The following is a 21,627-nucleotide window of genomic DNA, read 5'->3' as shown; positions in this document are numbered from 1 at the left end:
ATTTAGTAACAGCTTCAAGTTTGCAGATTTAACCAAAATTAATATACAAAAAAAGGTAGATCCTTTTATTGTATTTGAATAAATTATACATAGGGAAGGAAAAAAAGGAAAGAAAACCACCCCACAATCTTTTATACCTTTCAACGCAATTACTTTGCTAGCTGGATTCATGATGGCGCTGTCTGCTGAAATTGGTCTTCGAATTGGATTACTTGGGTCATTCATATCAATGATTACCACCTGGGCCTGCTCTCCTACTTTCTCTCTAATGCAGATGAATTTGTCTGACTCCATAGTTAGGGTACTGAAGCCAATATTTGCTGGGTTTATACCCAGATTCTGGAGCTGGGGAAAAAAACCAAAAACATAATAAGTCATGTTACAAAGTGAATCAGAAAGACTTGATATTCACGTATTGTCATTACCTCATTTAACCATTAATGCTTCAAGGTCAACAGTAACAACTCCGTTATTCATTCAAATGAGGCTATTGATAGCCAAATGATGGACCTTCAGTTCTTCCAACTAATACAGCATTCAACTATTTTATTATAACCTTGTAGTTATAACTAGAGATATGTTAACTTTGTGGTTATAACTAAGAGGCAGAACAAATACATAAAAAGGTAAAGGAAACAGCTACCTTTTGTGGTTCAGGGGATTTGAGGTCATTGACCTTTCTTGGTTTAAGGTCTGTCCTCCCTTACCCCCTTCAATATTTAGCAGTCATTTGCTCACAAGTACTGGACTTTAGGAATCTGAAAATTAACTTCAGCATAAAAAGAGATTTAAAACTTCAGAGTTCTTATGTAAAGGAACTAACAAAAGGAACTAACAAAAGCAGACACGTAAACAATTGGCAATGCTTTGCCAAAAGCGCCAAAACAAAGATATGTAAGAGGGACCTGGTTAAAGGCGGCCCACAGCTAAGGGAATGTGTCCAAGGAAGGTAGAAAAGAGAATGCTCAACAGAAGAACAAATACTAAGATCCAGATATATGACTATGAAAGGCTTGCGGAGCAAAGAATTAAAACTGATAAGCTGAGGGGCGCCTGGGTGGCTCAGTGGGTTAAGCGGCCAACTTTGGTTCAGGTCATGATCTCGCACTCCGTGAGTTCGAGCCCCGCGTCGGGCTCTGTGCTGACAGCTCAGAGCCTGGAGCCTGTTTCAGATTCTGTGTCTCCCTCTCTCTGGCCCTCCCCTGTTCATGCTCTGTCTCTCCCTGTCTCAAAAAATAAATAAAACGTTACCAAAAAAAAATTAAAAAAAAATAAAACTGATGAGCTGAATGTATCCCAGTAAGAATCCTGAATGTCTCCAAAGGCAAAGGAAGCTACTTAAGGGTTTTTACAAGGAAAATAATGGAATCAGATTTGCTTTGTATATTAAGAAGATATTAAAGTATTTGCTAAATAAATATAGAGAATCTAAAGATGGTAGGTTTTTGAAAACCACGTAAGTGTGTGAGAAAAAGGCACTTGCTAGAAGGAGGTCTCTACCAGAGTGGGTCATTAATATTCTGGTGCCTAAATGTAGTCTAACAGATTAAGTACCGCTACAAAGTTACTGAAGGTTTCATTAGCCTTGGCCAGACTATTTTTTTCCTTTTTTCCAACGGATAATAAATTCACATGGAACAAAATCCAAAGCAAAATTAAAAAGCCCACACACACACACACACACACACACACACACACACACACACACACGTCTTCCTTCTGCCCGTGACCACCCAGATATCCAATTTTCCTCCCCAGAGACCACCATTGTCACTACTCTCTTATGGACTGGCCTGAGCCAAGTTAACTGTATTTTATCTAAATTCTTTTGTCAAATTCTGCTAATCACACTTAATAACTAGGCCAGCTTCTGAATAAAATAAAACATAAGATTAAGAGACTACATTTTATTTTCACTTCAACAACTGCAAGCACAACCAGTTACAAAGTGTAGTTACAATAACTTAGTTACTGAATACCAGGGCAAGGAGTCAAGCAATAGTCTATTAATACAAACATGATAATAAAGTAGAAGATTAACTACCTTTACAAATTCAAGTATATGCTGCAATGCAAGGCAAGTATACAAGCTGATAAATAATTTGTAACAAATTTGGTTAAAATAAAATCTTAGGAATTATTAACTTTCATTTCTTCATGACTTTAACTTTTGTAGTAACTTTTAGGTCCAGAACTAATGAAGGAAGATAAATGAGGACCCCAACCACATACGAAGGGATTGTGGGTGGGCTTCAAAAGGCCTTATACAAAACAAGTTGTCCATCTAGTTTCAAAGATATATACATCTATTTTTCTGAGTGGATGGGTCCTCAGACTCATGTAATTTTCTTTTTATTTATTTATTTTTGAGAGAGAGAGAGAGAGAGAGAGAGAGAGAGGGAGAGAGGGAGGGAGGGAGGGAGGGAGAGAAAGAGAGAGCAGAGTAGGGGCAGAGAGAGAGGGAGAAAGAAAATCCCAAGCAGGCTCCACACTGTCATGTGGGGGTCCATCTTATGAGCCATGAGATCACGACCTGAGCTGAAATCAAGAGTCAAATGCTTAACTGACTGAGCCACCCAGGTGGCCCTGTAGGGGAATTTTAACCTGTTAATAGTGAATATTTGACATCAAAGCATACTGGCTCATATGTAATAGTAAATAAATTAATCTTCATTGTAGAAGTATCCACAAAGTTGGACACTTAACCAACTGAGCTACCCAGGCGCCCCTCCATTGTAACCTTTCTAGTAATTGTGGAGAAAAACTTCTAATGGCTTACAGACTACCTAGAACTATATGTGTAAGAGCAACATGTTATCTTCTAAACTATTCTGTAAAAGAAGAATTCTAGGTTTCTAAGTCACTACAGCAAGCATTCACATAAGACAATTTTGAGCTTCAATTGTCACAGCTTAAGTCCTCGAATGTTGAGAAAGAGTAAAAACTAATAGTGTGGGTCAAATAGTAACTAACTGAATCTCAAATTACTCTTCAGAGGTAGGTGCAAGACAACTATAAGAAAAGAAAACTATTAGGAAAGACAGTAGAGGAAGAAAAAAAGAAAGTCGAGAAATCTGTGTTTCTTACTTCCCAGCTAGGTCCCCAAATAAATGTAGTCAAAAAAGCATGTTGTCAACAGTAAGCACTGACCTCCAACCTCAGGGTTGTTTTATTTGAAGAAAAAGCAGATTTGCTTACAAATGGGTGGGGTTCTTGCACTCCTTGCAATCTATGTAATCCTTATATATATTTTTTCTCATTCTTCATTTACACATTCTACCAAGCAAGCTATGCATATATATTTTTTATCTTTTCTACCAAGAATGTCCTAGTGCTATTCAAAATACTCCATATGAAAGACATGCTTTATTTAAAAAACAAAGTTAAACAAAAGGCAAGTGTCAAGCTCTCACCAATTCCACGTTTAAACATTTTAAAAAGCATACATAATCAATGCCCATTTATACAACTACATAGGAAACTGCTCCTTCCTACAAAGTCTCTCCCAGTTGTTAAGTGACAGAACTTCAAGTGACATATTCCTATCAGTTCAGAGAAAGTTACATTTGACTCTACTTCTTCAAATAAGATCAGTAAGATTTTTTTCCTTACTAGTGATCCTTTTCCAGTGAGAGTGCTCAGAATACTCACCAATTCTTCCCATATTTTCCCATGACATATTCAAAAGGGAAAGATCCCAAAACACACAGTAATAGGGCAAGTCACCATCATTAACAGTGAATCACTGGGTTCTACTGAAATCAGTATTGCACTACATGCTAACTTGGATGTAAATTAAAAATATATATATAAGTAAATAAAAAAATAAAAGGGTTATACTAGACAACTATGTCTACTAATACCTATATAGATTAAACTTTTAAAATGCAACAATGGGGGTGCACCTGGGGGGCTCAGTTCTTCTAAGCATCCAATCCTTGGTTTTGGCTCAGGCCATGATCTCGCGGTTCTTGAGTTTGAGCCCCGTATGGGACTCTGTGCTGGCAGTGCAGAGCCTGCTTGGGATTTTCTGTGTCTCCTTTCTCTCAGCCCCTCCCCTCCACTTGTGTGCCCAGTCTCTCTCTCTCTCAAAAATAAATAAACTTAGGGGCGCCTGGGTGGCTCAGTCGGTTGGGCGTCCGGCTTCGGCTCAGGTCATGATCTCACGGTTCATGGGTTTGAGCCCCGCGTCAGGCTCTGTGCTGACAGCTCAGAGCCTGGAGCCTGTTTCAGATTCTGTGTCTCCTTCTCTCTGTGACCCTCCCCCGTTCATGCTCTGTCTCTCTCTGTCACAAAAATAAATAAACATTAAAAAAAAAAACTTTAAAAAAAAAATAAATAAATAAATAAATAAACTTAAAAAAAAGCAACAATGTTTTTAAAAAAGTTTTTATTTTTTTTAGAGAGAGAGAGAGAAAGAGCACATGCAAGCAAGTGGGGGAGAGGGAGAGAAAGAGAATCCCAAGCAGGCTCCACACCCCTCAAAAAAGGTTTTATTTTCAAAACACCACAAGCCATACAAAATTCTTAGTCAATTATAAAGGTCTCATGGTATATGAGCAATCTACCACAGAAACTGTGCAACAAACCACTAATAAACTCAGAGGGCATATGAGTCTCCAAACTTGCAGCAATTTTCAGAGAATACATAATAATATCCAAATTCTGGCTACATTTTTTTATATTCTCAATTGACAAAATGTTGCTACTATTGAACATGGGGATATTCTGTTTTGACATATGCTTGGAAATTTCTAGTAAGAATTTTTTTAACTTCAAAAAACTTATACTTTTTATTATAAATTAAAAAGAACATGGAGTTGGGGCAGTAGCTCAATCGGTTAAGGGTCTGACTCTTAATTTCCGCTCAGGTTGGTGAGATGGAGCCCCCTGTCGGGCTCCACGCTGACAGTGCAGAACCTGCTTGGGATTCTCTCTCTCCCCCTCCTCCACTCTTACTCACTCTAAATAAACTTAAAAAATTTTTTTAATTAAAAATATGGAATCAATAAACTTAGGTCCAAGAAAAGGGGTTACTTATTTTTTTTAATAGTTATATGCATATGGCAAAGTATTCAAACAGTACAAAAGGGTATACTGAGAAGTGACCCACCTATGCTTCCAGTAATACCTCTCTCCCCCCAGCAATTAGAGATGCTTTTCCATCTTAGAGACAACCTATGTATATGAAAGTATAGATTTCCATCCTTCCTTTAAACAAAGAAAAACAAAAGACTAATTGCACATGCACAAAACCATACAAATTATCAACTTCTCTGAAAACCAACTCAAATGTTGCAATTCGTTTGTTTTCCACACTACATTTTGGGCACTGGTCCATAAATGCATATTGTAGGGCCTGACACTTAAGCCTAGATTAGTTTCCAAAAAGTTAAGTCAATTTATTGTTAATCGGCCAAACCAAAACTCTGGAGAGTCCTGGAGTTACATTTTAGAAATGATACAAAAATGTTTCTTCTTCCTTCTCCTCTCCCTCTCACCCCAATTTGGATTAACATGCCTGGGGGCGGTGGGGGGGGGGGGGGGTGGGGACACTACATTTCTAGTTTTTGTAGTGAGGCATACAGATAGTATTTCAGACCCCCTATTATCTAGAGAACACAGAAGGTTCTTCACTCAACTAGACAATTACTATAAAAATATATAACATTGATTATAAAGTACAAGTGCCATTCAAAATTAGTTCGTTCTGTAGATTCTTCATAAGGACAAAACGTCTGGGTTTTAGTGCCAGTTTTGTCACTTCAATGATCATGGGCTAATCAGTTATCTGTGTACCTGTTTCCTCCTCTGGAACTTCTGAGATAACAGTACCTCCCAGAATTGTGTTTAATGTAGAGCACTTAGAACAATGTCTGACACACAGTAAAGGCTCAATAGATACTTTTAAGAACACACAACTCAAGAGTACTTAGGCTCAAGATTAGCTTTTCTTGTATTTACATTTATCTACTTAATTCAGCTGTCCTACAGGTTGGATGCAACTCTGGGTGTGAATATCTTTTGACTACTGATAATAGATTAGAGGTCTCTGGGTGCTAAACTTACTCAGACACTGTGAAATGCCATTTTTTTCCTTTTTAAAGAATAGGAAATTACACTCAACAAACTTTCAATTCTGTTCTTTAATTTGCCTAAACTTAGGTAGAAACCAAAATCTTCAATACCATGTAACATGGAACCATGTAACATTTTCAAAGTAAGTAACCCTATTTTATTTTAATTCCTTTTTTAGGTGCACCATGGGACACTGCTAAAGCTTTCTAACAAACTTGGCAAATATGCTCTACCACCTTTGCTGAGGGAGCAAGTTGGGAAAGCTAATGCAAACAGATGGCATAAGGTCAGTACCATCAAAAATTCTCTTTAGCTTTAAGAGCTCAATACTTAAAAAAAAAAAAAAAAAAAAAAAAAAAAAAAACAACCAGAAGTTAAAATGTAAAGCAAGCATAGAATTTCACTCTTCAATGTGCAGAAAAGCTTAGGCCACCTGGTTAAAAAACACACACCCACCTCTATACTACACCTTTCCAAAACCAGAGTTTCCCAATGTTTCCTAATCATCCCATGCCACATAATTCCAAGTCAATTCATCCAACTAAATTTAAGTTCTTCAAATAAAAGAACTTTCATAAAGAGTGAAAGCCTCTTCCATCTTTGCTCTTCAATATGTCTAACTAATGTTATAGAGGCAAGAATGATCTTACAGAAAGACAGCATTTCTTTTATAATATGTATACTATTAATTACTTTTCAGGACAATTATAAATTAAAAGAGGTTCATGAAATCAGGAGTCCACACTAGTATAAATAAAAAAATAATAATTAACAAAAAATGAAAAACTGTTCCTTATAGGGGCACCTGTGTGGCTCAGTTGGTTAAGTGTCCGACTTCCGCTCAGGTCATGATCTCGCGGTTTGTGTGTTCAAGCCCCGCGTTGGGCTCTGTGCTGACAGCTCAGAGCCTGGAGCCTGCTTCAGATTCTGTGTCTTTTGGTCTCTCGGCCCCTCCCCTGCTCATGTTCTGTCTCTCTCTGTCTCTCAATAATAAATAAACATTAAAAAAAAAAATTTAAAAAAAAATTAAAAAAAAAAAAAAAGAAAAAAGAAAAACTGTTCCTTATAAAGAAAGCAAACTTAAAAATGGTGAAAGACCAGGGCACCTAGGTGGCTCAGTCCGTTAAGCATCTGGCTTCAGCTCAGGCGATGATCTCGCAGTTTGTGAGTTTGAGCCCCACACTGGGCTCTGTCTAACAGCTCAGGGCCTGGAGCCTGCTTCAGATTCGGTGTCTCTTCCTCTCTCTGTCCCTCCCATGCTCATGCTCTGTCTCTGTCTCTCAATAATAAATAAAAGTTAAAAAAAAAAATTCTCAAAAAGTGGTGAAAGACCAATCAATAGAATTTTTAAACAGTCACTCTTTTGCAAGTATCACAATAATTGATTCAGAGAAGAATCATCAATGGATACTAAAATTAATAGATGAAATTTTGAGGAATGACCTATTTACATAGTTTCACGGTATTTCCTAAGACACTTGGGGAAAAGAGATTCAGAGTGAAGAAACCTGTCAGACACAACCTTCGTCAAACAATCAAAGTTAATACCACCAGCAATGGGTCAAATCAACAGTATGTTTCCTGATATGATGAAGTACAAAGAAGACATTACTTCTGTGGTATTCTTGCTGAAAGTACATAACATGGACTAATCACGAGGACCCATTTTTGAGGAATCAAAATTGAGGAACATTAACAAAACAAGTGATGTATACTTTTTCAGAAATATCTATGTTTTAAAATACAGAGTTCCAGTCTGGCTCTGGGCTGACAACATAGAGCCTGCTTGGGATTCTCTCTTTCCTTCTCTGCCTACCACCTCCCACTAGTGTTCTCCCCCTGCCCCTCTCTCTTTCTCTCAAAAAAATGAACTTAAGAAAAATAAATAAGGGCGCCTGGATGGCTCAATTTGTTGAGTGTGCAACTCATGATTTTCACTCAGGTCATGATCTCAAGGTTTGAGGAATACAGCCCTGTGTCAGGCTCTGCACCGACAGCACAAAACCTGCTCGGGATTCTCTCTCTCCCTTGCACTTTCTCTCAAAATAAATTAAAAATTTTTTTTCTTATTTTCTAAAGACGTATACTGAAGTATTTAGGAAAGGTCATGATGGCTTGAATCTCTTTAAAATGTTTAAAACAAAAGAAACACATATAGCAAAATATTAAAAATCTAGATGACTGGGTATATGGCTCTCCCCAGTTCTTATATGAAAGCTTCCTATTTTTTTCAAGTTTTTAAAAAGGGATTAATTTCTATTCTCTTACAAGGTTACAGAAATTGAAAATTAAATGTATAAGGATCAGATTTTTATTAGGCAATTTACCTGTAGGGCAGGAAGGAACAATACAACTTTCAAAAGGTAAAGATGAAAATCAAACCAAAGAATGATGTAATTCAAGTTAGTTATACTCTAAAGGAGTTGTCCAATCAGAACGAAGATTTGTCGCACTGTCCAAGACCGAAACGACTGGTCATGTGCAGCTATTCAATTTTAAGTATATAGAATTTAATATTCAGCTCTCCAGTCACACTACGCACATTTCGAGTACTCAACAGCTACATGTGACTACTATTGGAAGGCACAAAATATACATTTCCATCGTTGCACAGTCTAATGAAGGGCAATGTTTTCAGACGTTTTTCCTGAGAGTCCAACAAGGAGAAAAAGGATAACTTAAAATTAAACTCTGGCAAAATAGGAAGGACAATTGGTAAAGTTATACAAGAATTTCAAACAAGACAAAGAGACGGAGGAAAAAGTAGAACCTTCAAGTTTTAAAGTCCAGATAGCTTGCAGGAGGCTTGAGAGAAAAAAATCTGCAAAGTTCAACACTAGCAGAAGTGAGAACCCAAGGGAAGAACTCCTCAATCTAGGTGCTCTTTCCCCTCAAGAAATCACTACACTTTCAAACAGCAAAGGCCCAGGGTTACAAAGGATTAAGAATGTGCAGATATAATAAGATGTAATTTCTTCAAAAAACAGGAGAAAAGAGGGGCCTGTCTCTATGCTTGATAAACTGCCACTGCCTCAATTTCTAAGATATTCATCAATATCATAAAGCTTTTGGAGAAAGATACACAACTGTCTGATGAATCTCTAATTTAAAAAATAAGTGTGGAAAAGATTGTATTAAAATCAGAGATATGATAAAAAATTTTTTTTATTTTTATTTATTTTGAGAAAGAGACAATATGGGCAGGCACAGAGAGTGAGGGAGAGCCAGAATCCCAGGCAGGCTCCCTGCAATCAGCACAAAGCCCAACACAGGGCTCGATCTCAAGAACCTTGAGATCATGACCTGAACCAAGAGCAAGAGTTGGGACGCTTAACCAACTGAGCCACCCAGGCACCCCTAAAAAAAAAAAATTTTTTTTTGAACTTCAGCAGTATTAGATTCAGAAATCTATGTTGAAGACTCATCAGTTTTTAATGACTTAAAAGCTTTGTTTTTCCTGTCTTGATTCTGGAACTATACTTGATTTGACTGTAAACATGGCAACAGAAAAGAGAAAGTGTTCATTCATGCTTGAGCAAAGCATGCCTAGGTGCTACGTGGAGGGTTAAAGTGATTTAGCACACATCAAGCACTTAAAACAGTGCAAGGCCACATAAGCACTCCCTATTTCATGGATTTATTTTACAGTACCTACTCTGGGACTGTGACATCATGATATATACTTTTTCAAAACAGAATGGCTCTGATGTCATCCTACTAACATTACATAGTCAAACCTATGGTAGGCCAATTTGCTTTACTCAAAACACATTACTAAACACAGCTTAGAAAACCCTTTATATATATGGCAGGAATCAGGAACCCAGTGATGGTTAGTACCTTATTAGAATACATTAGTGATTAAACTGTGAAAATAGTGTTAAAAGGACTGAATGGACTATGGCTGTACGCAATCCAATAATATGCATTTATTATAAAAGGCAGAAAATGCTAGAAGACAATACAACCAGGTAAAACCATGCACTTTCTTTTCTTACGTTTATTTTTGAGAGAAAGAGAGAAGGAGAGAGTGCACACGGGAGCAAGCAAGGAGAGGCAGAGGGGGAGAGAATCCCAAGCAGGCTCTGCACTGACAGAGAGCCTGAGCAGAGAGCCTGACGTGGGGCTCAATCCCACGAACTGCAAGACCGTGACCTGAGCCAAAATCAAGAGTCAAATGCTTAACCAACTGAGCCACCCAGGCACCCCCATGCTATTCTTCAATGCCCAATTCTTGGACTAAAGAGGAAGACTCTGTTAGCACAGTCTCCATCACACAGCAACTAATCACAATTGTTTGTGCCTACAAACATCATATAATTAAAGGAATATTCATCTTGCTTTGAGCCTACTAATTTCAACCGACAGTTGTTACATTTGATCAACAGGAACATTCACTGCAAACAGCCTTCTTTATAAGCATACTCAGGGAGTTTGCTTCCTAATGACTGGTAAACTCAGAAGAGAACTCATTTACCAGCTGTATCAGCTGAAAATCAAAATACATTAAAACTTGTGTTTATGACAGCATTACTAAAAACATGTCTCATAATTAGTGCTTAGCTTTACACTTTCCAGATCCTTCCTCCTGGTTTCATCTGAAGAGTTACAACGGAAAGGAAGTACGTACAAGCTAGTATATTTCAGATGAGTCTATTTTGTAGGTACTCTATGTATTGTCCTATTTCAGTTACCTTTTCTGTAAATGAATTCTGTATCTTGATAAAGACTTACTAGTAAGTGTTACCACTAGAGAGTTAAGAAGTCAACAATTTGAGAAAGACCTGCTGATACCTGGATATCACTCAATGCTGTTATTTTTTTCAATGTAGTTACTTTGAAGTTAAGTGCCTGAAGACTTGGTTAACTTCCTATCCCAAGTATTCCACTCAGCATAATTTCCTTTAAAAACCCCTAAACATCCTCTACCTTCACTAATATCAATCACAGTGGAAAAAAAAAAATGCTGACACCAGTCACTTCACTGAGCCCTTGAAACTAGCCATGAAACTAGCAGAATGTCAAATAAAAACTGCAGTTTGTCTTCTACAGGAAATGAAGACAAATGCTGAGAATGCAGCATTCCTTTAGTTCTTCCATCAACAGGATACTGGCCATTGTTTTGTGTACTCCACACATTTCAAGCAAGAAGTAAAAATGCTTTTAACTCTTGCTGACCCTTTGTTTCCACTCCATGTTAGCCTTTCAGGCAATCACAGTCTCTTAGGAGAATTTGACTCTGGTCACTCACTCCAAAATTAAGTACTATATTCAAGAAGGAACCACAGTTGGACTGTAAGACTATTAGTTTTGGTAAATTATCAGGAAACTCAAAAAGAATTTTTCCCACTTGTAGCCAACTACTGACTGGAAAATTTTAAAACCTTAAATTTGACTCACTCTTAAAAAACAGTCCAATAATTAGATGAAATACTACACCTCGATTCTGATCAAACTACAGGGGAATATTGGGAAGTTTTTAAGTCTCAAATCTTGCAGATTCTCCAAGGTCATGTCCTTTTCTGCATAAATGTCATTCAGCTGGCACAGAACAAGTGAATGCTACCAAAATCATAACTCATTATAGGTATGTATGTTATGTGTGTTAGGGGAAGCGGGGGGGGGGGGGGTCGTAGACTTTATCCAAACACTCTTTTCGAAGTACTAGAAATGAGGCTTACTTTGAGGGTCCAAGATTATAAAACTTAGAGCTGACCTAACCTAAAAATCTTCAAAGGATGATGTGAATGTCCCTAGGCAGACACCACAGGCTTGGTTTCCTGGTGTAAGTAACTGAAACATCTGGTCAGTTTCCTTACTATTAAAACTGTAAAGAAATTTCATTCTATGACACAACTTCTCAACAACTTCCCAAAATGTATTTTTAAGTGGGAACCCAGTGATTCAGCCCAACCCCGTTACTGCTGCACATATTCATGTCTTTTTCTACCTTATATCAACATATCTGCTAGGAAATTAGACATTATGTGGTTAGTGCTCATTTTCCTAGTTGGAGCAATCATTTAAAGCATGATCAGCACAGAGGGCTACAAGTTACAAGGCCAGAATCAATTTTTTACATGTGAATCACTGGAATATTTCCCTGTGAACCTAAATGCCAAAAATTCCAAGTTCAACAGAGTGAATGAATTAACACTCAGCATGGAGAGTTACAAGCTTTCTCAAAATCATTTAATATTAACAAATTCAGGGAGTCTGAAACATTAAAATAACTGACCAGGATTTATTTTCTAATACCTATTGAGCATCTATTATTTGGCAACTTAACATCAATTGAGTATTTTATAGCCTGCTATTTAAGTTATATGTGAAACTGCTTTTCTTTACTTTCTGTTAAGCTATAAATTTGTCATCACTACAAAGGTAACAAGGAAAGTATAACAGGTTTTGGGCTCAGAGTTTAGAGTATACAATTTGTATGTAGCTCATATATTCTAAAAAATGGAAAAAACCTTCCATCCCCAAACCCTACAGATATTGCTTCACTGTGGTCAGGGAAAGGGTATGCTATGGATGCTTATAGATTTTTTTTTTTTTTTAATTCATGGTACTAAAGCTTCCCCAGGCCTGTCTCAAATGCTGAACGCTTTAAATCTTGTTTCTTCTTTCATAGCAGTTAAATTTTCTTCCATTGTCTAAAAAGAGCTTCCATTCCAATTATTTTGGTTTCTATAACTCTTAGATTTGTAACCTATTCTGTCACACCTCCTGTTCTTTTAATTCTGGGATTTTCTCTAAATTTAAAATCTTCAAGTTAATCTTCCACATTGCTGATGTCCACAGGGGCAATTCTGCTCCTAACTCCTAACTGCTCCAGGATCAACTGTTTCTGTATATATTCTATTACTGCAGCTTTCTATTTGTATTGTATCAAGTTTCTTTACATGCCACAGATAATGCCAACAGTTCTCTGAAGTTTTCTTCCAGTTCCAATAGAAAAAAACTTTTAAAGATTTCCTCAGATCTCTTCCTAGTTCTAAAGTATTTTTTCCATAATCATACATTTTAATTAAAAGCTACTGTATGCCAGACACCACACTAATACAGACAATTCTACAGTAAATGAGCTATGGCCTCCTCTATTCAGTGCATAACAAGCACACAGTAATTACAACGGTGCAATTACAAGGGATGCATGCCTAGCCCAAATACACGTAGGGGAATACATGGTGTCTCAGAAGAAATTGAAATACCATCTAAAGAAGGACACACACTTAAAGAGAGGACAGAGGGGCGCCTGGGTGGCACGGTCGGTTGGGTGTCCAACTTCGGCTCAGGTCACGATCTCGCGGTCCATGAGTTCGAGCCCTGTGTCAGGCTCTGGGCTGATGGCTCAGAACCTGGAGCCTGCTTCCGATTCTGTGTCTGCCTCTCTCTCTGCCCCTCCCCCGTTCATGCTCTGTCTCTCTGTCTCAAAAATAAATAAATGTTAAAAAAAAAAATTAAAAAAAAAAATAAAGAGAGGACAGAGCTACAAAACTTGGGAGAGAACAGATAGAACTAAAAATACCATTATGTACCCAAGTGGGGTATTTATTTTAGCAAGCAGACCATTCCCTAGACACTCAAAAAAGCTTTTGACTAGTATTAGAATGTAGAAAAACTAGAACTCTCATACATTGCTGGTGACGATGTAAAATGGTACACCTGCTATGAAAAAACAGTTGGGCAATACCTCAAAAAATTAAAACACAGTTCTAAACCATATGACCTGGCAATTTCACTCCTCAGTATATATCCAAAAGGACTGAAAATAGGTATTCAAACAAAAACTTTAATGTTCACAGCAGCACCATTCATAATAGCCAACAGGCGGAAAGAATCCAAAGGGGAAAGTGGGTGATGGGCATTGAGGAGGGCACCAGTCAGGATGAGCACTGGGTGTTGTATGGAAACCAATTTGACAATAAATTTCATATTAAAAAAAAAAGAAAGAAAAAAAATATTTAGTCATCTGAAAAAAAACAGAATCCAAATGTCCATCAACTACTGAAAGGACAAATAAAGTGCAGTATATCTTCTACTCAATGGAGTATTGAGTAAAGGAATGAAGTATGGGATACACACTACAACATGGATGAACCTCAAACATTATGCTTAGTAAAAGTTAGACAAAAAAGGTCACATATTGTATGAGTCCACTGATAGGTAAATCTGTAGGGAGAGAAAGCACATTAGTGGTTGCAGGGGATGGGAGGGGGGTGGGAATGAGAGACTTCTTAATGAATTTGGGGTTTCCTTTTGGGGAGATGAAAAGGTTTTAGAAGTAGATACAGGTGTTGGTTGCACAATGTTGTCAATGTACCATTAAATTGTTCACTTTAAAATGATTAATTTTAGGTTGTATGAATTTTATCTCAATTTTAAAAGATCTTTGGCCCTATTAATATAAATTCTTAGGAATTAGATATGCTTAATACATACTTCAAGTAGTCATTTGACTTAGTTTATAAAGACATTTAAAATTATAAGATAATTTACAGGGGTGCCTGCCTGGCTCAGTCAATAGAGCATGACAGTCTTGATCTCAGCGTTGTGAGTTCAAGCCCCATGATGGGGGCATGGAGCCTACTTAACAATAAATAAATAAAATTATAAAATAATTTACTTGGAAATGGTTTTCTACTCTTCACATTTCAGAAACCATGTTAACTCTTCATATGCACTTTTTTACACCAGTGTTTCCATAAACACTGGAAAATCCTCTCCATTCCATTAAAGTGCTTTTAAAAAAAAAAAAAAAAATCCAGGGGCCCCGGGTAGCTCAGTTGGTTAAGCATCTGACTTCAGCTCAGATCATGATCTCGCAGTTTGTGGGTTCAAGCCCCATCCCATGTTGGGCTCTGTGCTGACAGCTCAGAGCCTGGAGGCTGTTTTGGATTCTGTGTCTCCCTCTCAAAATAAATAAGCATTAAAAAGAAAACAAAATTTAAATCCATTATGGTACAATCATGGGAATTTTAGAACATACCTAAAATTCCATCTGCATATTAGGAGAGTTGTTTTTTTCACTTGTTTCTGGATTATGATCTCCAGAAATATACCCCTAATAGATTGAGTTTTTGAGGGATACTTAAAATGTTTCTTACCCCATCCAACAGTTATAACTGTGAGGCCAGAGAACAATAATTATTAGATATGTTACATTTACCTCTTACCAATCCAGATGGATTTCAAGCCTATGATAGCCTTCAATGAACATGTTGCAGTATTCGAAATAGAAGTTAACTGTGAGAGGACTCAATAAATGTGGAGACTTGGTAAGGCTTTTAATATAAGGGAACTCCTTCCTGAAGAATATTTTATAGTAAAAAAGAAAATCACCTTAGATTTACCTAGTTCAAAAGGGAGAAATATACAGTACCAAAGAGAGTGGAGAAAGACAAGAATTTTGTAAACCATGTTCTCCCTATGGGTTTTTTCCCTAATTATTCATCCTCAATGAATTATCCAAAGTCACCTGTTCATCAAGTTGAGTATACATGGTTAATCTTTGGCTTCACTGTGTCCACTATGGTGGTTTTTAAGTCCTTTTTCTCAGCTAGTCAGAAACAGATGAAAGCAACTCTCCCAAATCCCATTTTCATCTACTCTGATTCTCAGTCAATAGATGGGAGTCATCAAATGGAGGAAGCCTACAGCCTGGAGGAAGAACACAATCCTGCCAAAACCCTATCTTCTCCTATGGGATTCATTTTAGCCTGTCCTCTAAAACTGTAAAATGAATTTGTTTAAAGCATTACGTGTGTGTGTGTGTGTGCGCACACACACACACACACACACACACACACCTCAAGGTCATCAGAAACTGCAATCCCTAGGATCCCCAGTGTGCATCACTATTAGAGTTCTTCCCTTCCCTACTCCAGAAATGGACTGGATGTGGAAAATAAAAGGAAAGGGCCACCTGGGTGGCTCAGTCAGTTAAGTGTCAAACTCTTGACTTCAGCTCAGGTCATAATCTTGCAGTTCCTAAGATAGAGCCCTATGCCGGGATTCTCTTGGGATTCTCTCTCCCCTGCCTCTCCCCAACTTGTGTTCTCTCTTTCTCAAAATAAACAAACACTAAAAAAAGAAAAAGAAAATAAAAGGAAAGAATCTGGTGTAACTCCAAGATCTTGGCTTCAATAACTGGGTACATGGTAGTTTTTTTTCCCTTTTGCATGGCATATATATTCTATTCTACTGGATAAAGGGAGACTCCGCTCTGGCACAGGGCTAAGAAAGAATACTTGAGTGTCTGTATAAGCTAAGTATTATGATATAAACACAAAAACACACCCCAGTATAACTTTCCAATTGCCAAAAAGTATTATTTTAACTTAATGAGGAAGTTCAGAAAAGAAAAAGATCTCAAACATCTGAGACATTTTCTACAATAGAACACATGAGAATTTAAATTTTTTAATGTGGCAAAATGATTTCAATGCACTCAATTCCTATTATTTCAGAAATAAGCTTTAAAATCTGCTTTACTTCAGAACTTAAAAGTCCTATTTACCCAATGAGTCAGAACAGGAAGTACTAATATAACTTACTGGTAGTTCTACCTCCAAAGCAAAACCCTACAAGCCTGTAACCATTTCTCCCCTCTATGGTTATGCTATTCACACTGAGCAAGCATGTTCAACTCCCACTTTCCTCCTCACCCCCACCTCAAGTGCCACTTTTCCTAGAGTTCAAGTTTTACATTACAAAACATTTACATTTACAAAAACATAAATAATACAGTAAAATAGAAGTTTTCTGCTTTCATAAGTGGCTTTAAACTAAAACATATTCACTCTTGTCATTAAGAAAAACTCTCTTATAGACATGTTTGAGAAGTTCAGCTTTGAGAGGGATAAAGATAATCCTCGTTACCAGTTAACCTGATCCCAATCATTCTGCACAATTTTCTAGTGGGAACTTGAATAAAGCCCTTTAAAAACATCATCTAAATAGCCACTTAAAGCATAGAAAGTCAAATGTTAGCTCACTGGCCCCTACTTTTCTCATAATATAAAAACTATTGGGGTGCCTGGATGGTTCAGTCAGTTGGGCATCCAACTCTTGATTTCAGCTCAGGTCATGGTCTCACAACTCGTGGGTTCAGGCCTGCATCAGGCTCCGCACTAATAGTTCGGAGCCTGCTTAGGATTCTCTCTCTCTCTCTCCCTCTCTGCCCCTCTCCTGCTACTGAGCATGCAAGCATGTGCTCTCACGCTCTCTCAAAATAAAATAAAACTTAAAAAAAAGAACTACTGACCTAAAAACAAATCACTGGCAGAATGTGTACATCAAAGGACACCACAACATAGATGCAAACAAACTGCTATATTTTGCAGTTCAAATTATATAGACCATTCATCAACATGCCACACTGCAGAAAGACCAAGTAATAAAGTCTGGCCATCCACTCATTAGCTGTCTGACTCTACAGATTAACTGCCATGAACTTCAGTTTCCTCAAGTGCAAAATAAGGCTAACCCTACCTATCTGATGGGATTTTCTTGCTAATTAAATAAGATCATGAACATACAATTTTTAGCAGTGTCCTCAGTACACAGGTATTCAAATAACTCTAATGGTCAATTAATTTTGATCTTGTAGATGTCAGGACAATTGAGTTTGTTTTGTTTGTTTTATTTTAGAGAGAAAGTACAAATGGGGGAGAGGAGCAGAAGGAGAGAATCCCAAGTAGGCTCCACACTCAGGGTGAAGCCCAACATGGGGCTTGATACCACAACCCCAGAATCATAACTTGAGTGGAAATCAAGAGTTGAACGCCCAACCAACTGAGCCACCCAGGTGCCCCAAGATTTGGTGAATAGTTAGGGCAAATTTAAGTTAGGGCAAAATAGAGGCATATGGGTGCCTAAGTCAGTAAGAGTCCAACTTCAGCTCAGGTCATGATCTCAGGGTATGTGAGTTCGAGCTCCACATCAGGCTGTCCGTTGTCAGTGCGGAGCCTGCCCCTACCCCTACCCCACGTGTGTGTGTGTGTGCTTGCTCTCTCAAAACTAAACACTTTTTTTTTTTAAAGTTAGGGGAAAATAAATTATATCTTTCATAACACACACAAAAAAGGAAACACAAAATCCAAGTCTGACAGCTGGGTTTTGCATAATGCATTCAGATCCAAGCCTCCTGCCATCCCTTTGGGTTAAGAGCATTAGCCACAGGCACTTGGCCAAGAAGGGGGAAAAAACATCTAGAGCTGACTTTGTGAAGTAGCTTCATCATGACATATATGCAAATAAATTTAGAGAAATAACCTCATTCTAATATAAAGTATTGAAATATCAGTTATGAACTCATTTCCCATCTAAGTGAGAACATTCATTTCAACATAGAAGGACATATATAACACCAGCGAAGGTCTGATTGGCATTCCAGGCAGGTATTTTATCAGATATGATGATCAGGTTTGTCAAATGTATCTGACCAAGGAACACTAATTAAAAATGTACCAATGGGGGCGCCTGGGTGGCTCAGTCGGTTGGGCGGCCAACTTCAGCTCAGGTCACGATCTCGCGGTCTGTGAGTTCAAGCCCCGCGTCGGGCTCTGGGCTGATGGCTCAGAGCCTGGAGCCTGCTTTCGATTCTGTGTCTCCCGCTCTCTCTGACCCTCCCCCGTTCATGCTCTGTCTCTCTCTGTCTCAAAAATAAATAAACGTTAAAAAAAAAAAAAATTAAAAAAAAAAAAAACAAATGTACCAATGGCATACAGTGAGAGCTCATGGAATATAATAAAAAAATTAAAAATTTTCTTTCTTTTGGGCACATGTCAGAAAGGGAGCACTTTTGTATCATACAAACATTTCTATTAAGTCCTGCACAGCATCAGACATTATATAACGTGTTGCAATTATGTGTGGACAGCCTTTGCCAGTTAACCAACGCAAGCTATAGTCAGTATTGTTCATCACTTTGTCCCTAGTCTAACACAGTTGCTGATAAGTACTCAAATCTTAGGTAATTATCAAACATTTATAAACCATAAAAATCTTGGTCTGCAAATAAAATATTGTATCACTGGTGGTGAGCTACATGAATAAAATGTACTGGACAAAAGTTTTATACTCCACAATTCATGTTCCTAAACTGCTACATCAAGTACTTTCACATACATGACCTCAGATCTTTACAGTAACTTTGTGAAGCAGCAGGCCTATTTTACTGAGAAACAGAAAAGGTTAGTTTTGGGTTTTTTTTAATGTTTATTTATTTTTGAGGGAGAGTGTGAGACAGAGCACGAGCAGGGGAGGGGCAGAGAGAGAGGGAGACCCAGAGCCCGACGCAGGGCTCAAATCCACAGACTACAAGATCATGACCTGAGCCAGTCAGACGCTTAACCGACTGAGCCACCCAGGCACCCCCAGAAGAGGTTAGTCTTAACCCATGTTCTCCAATACTATAGCCACATTTCACAAACCACATGTGATCTGAGCACCTGGAATGTGGTTGCTGTGACTGAATTTATTTTAAAATTTAATTAAAACTAAATAGTAACTGATAATTGATTCAATTATGGAAAACTTATGTTTGGAATAACCTAGATAAGCAAATCTGCTTTTTCAATGGTAAATATCATGAAATCTAAATACAGAACAAATATTTCCAATGAAAAGAGGGTCTGAAAGGAGATGTGCTTTTAACTGTAAAATACAAATCAGATTTTGAAAAATCACTACCCCAAAAAAGGAATGTAAAATATCTCATTTGAAAATTTTATACTCCTTATGTGTTGAAATTTTAACATTCTGGATCAAATTAGAACATCCTCAGAGCAAACTCCAACAGGAAAAAAGCGAAGTAGGATACTGTATAACTTCTCTTAAGGCCAATCATTCTATTTCTTTGAAATATTTTGTGTCCAAAGATCCAGGTTCAAATCCCATTCTGATACTGTGTTCCCTTGGACAGAGTCTCACTTTAAGTGTTTAAGGATGTCTGGGGGGATTAAATGAAGACTGAAAGCACCCAGCCACATATATTCATAGGGCAAAACAGGCTCTCACAAAGTCTACTGTTCCCTTCATTCACTAGTCACTGTTCATCACCACCACTTCCCAAAAGAGACAGTATTCAACTAACACTTTTTTTTTTCCAACAACTTTCAAATAATGAATGTTTTAATTTTGGTTAATAAAATGTTCTAAACATACAAATATGGGTGATCAGACAAACCTTCACTCTTACCAAGCCTATAAATGTACAGTCCAATGTAGTAGACAATAGGCTGATGTGGTCATCTACATTTAAACTAATTAAAAAGAAATAAAAGTAAAAACTTAGTTCCTCAGTGACACAAACCATATCTCAGCATCCTTATGTAGCTAGTATATATTCTTTTATTTCTTTTTGTTAAATATTTATTTATTTGGGGGAGAGTACAAGCAGGGAAGGGGCAGAGAGAGCGAGACAGAGGACCTGAAGCAGGCTCGGCACTGACAGGCTGACAGCAGTGAGCCTGATGTGGGGCTCAAACTAACAGTGAGATCATGACCTGAGCCGAAGTCAGATGCTCAACTGACTGAGCCACTCAAGTGTCCCACTAGTATATATTTTCATCATGGAAGAAAGTTCTTTTGGACAGTAGCTCTCAAAAAGAAAAATCACATCAGTAACAGTGACAGGAAAAAACATACTGTTAAATATAATTCAAATATCACAGGTTAAGGTTTCTAAAATCACGTATTTCACTATACACTAGCACGAAAACGACCATTGTTCTATATACACACAGTTCCACGTCTTACATTATCTCCTAAACAGAATGCAAGCATATTCACCACAATTAGCCACACCCCTTTAAGTAAATAGACCATTAGGAAAATTCTGAAAAACATGATACATCTTAAACTTGAAAGCTATTCCCAAGGTAAACTGCGGCAGAATTCCAGGCAGTATGCCTCTTCCAAGCAGTATAGTTAAGCACATACAATATCACAATAATAGTGGGCACTGCTCTCTCTTTGCAAATCAAAACAGCCATAGCAAGAACTCCTACCATTCAATTCACAACACATTCCAGGCCTGCATTTATGGATCAAAGAGGAAAAAAAAATGGGTGGGGAGATTTTTAATTGCAGAACTCAAGAACCTGGGTATACAGTAGAATGTGCCAATCAGCATAAAGATACTTAATGTGCCAAGAACTGAGAATTGCAGGCAACATTTTACGTATAGTCTAGGATGTTTTTTACAATCTGCAACTCTAGCAATATCTTGCCCAAATAGGCACTCATCTGTTGACTATCAGCCTAGCAATCCTAAAAAAAAAAAAACCACACACACACACAAAACCTTCATAACTTAAAATACTTAACATTCATTTCATATAGTTCCAAGGCTTGATGACAGATCCTTCAGTTGGCCAGAACAGTTAAAAATAAATTCACTTACAGTTCACCTTTGGAAATTTTCACAAAAACTAACTCTACAGTCAAGTTCCTCAATTCTTGTTCCCAATTTTTATCCTAAGTGTTTCAGAAAATTTTCTGCTACTTAGCAAACTGGCAGAACTCAGGCCAAAGACCTGA

At 37.6% G+C, this 21,627-nt stretch overlaps 1 protein-coding gene across 2 annotated transcripts in view; it reads right to left on the bottom strand.

Annotated features, from left to right (window-relative positions):
- The window catches only part of CLTC (clathrin heavy chain), a 66,024-nt gene that overhangs the window by 41,806 nt on the left and 2,591 nt on the right, over positions 1-21,627 (bottom strand). For both annotated transcript variants that reach the window (XM_049637755.1, XM_049637756.1), the window contains exon 2: positions 138-345. In XM_049637755.1, the coding sequence (XP_049493712.1) occupies positions 138-345 (208 nt within the window). The remainder of the gene's footprint in view (positions 1-137; positions 346-21,627) is intronic.

The sequence above is a fragment of the Panthera uncia genome, chromosome E1 (assembly GCF_023721935.1).
Source record: "Panthera uncia isolate 11264 chromosome E1, Puncia_PCG_1.0, whole genome shotgun sequence".
Taxonomy (NCBI): Eukaryota; Metazoa; Chordata; class Mammalia; order Carnivora; family Felidae; genus Panthera; species Panthera uncia.
This window is presented reverse-complemented; position numbering and strand designations above follow the sequence as displayed.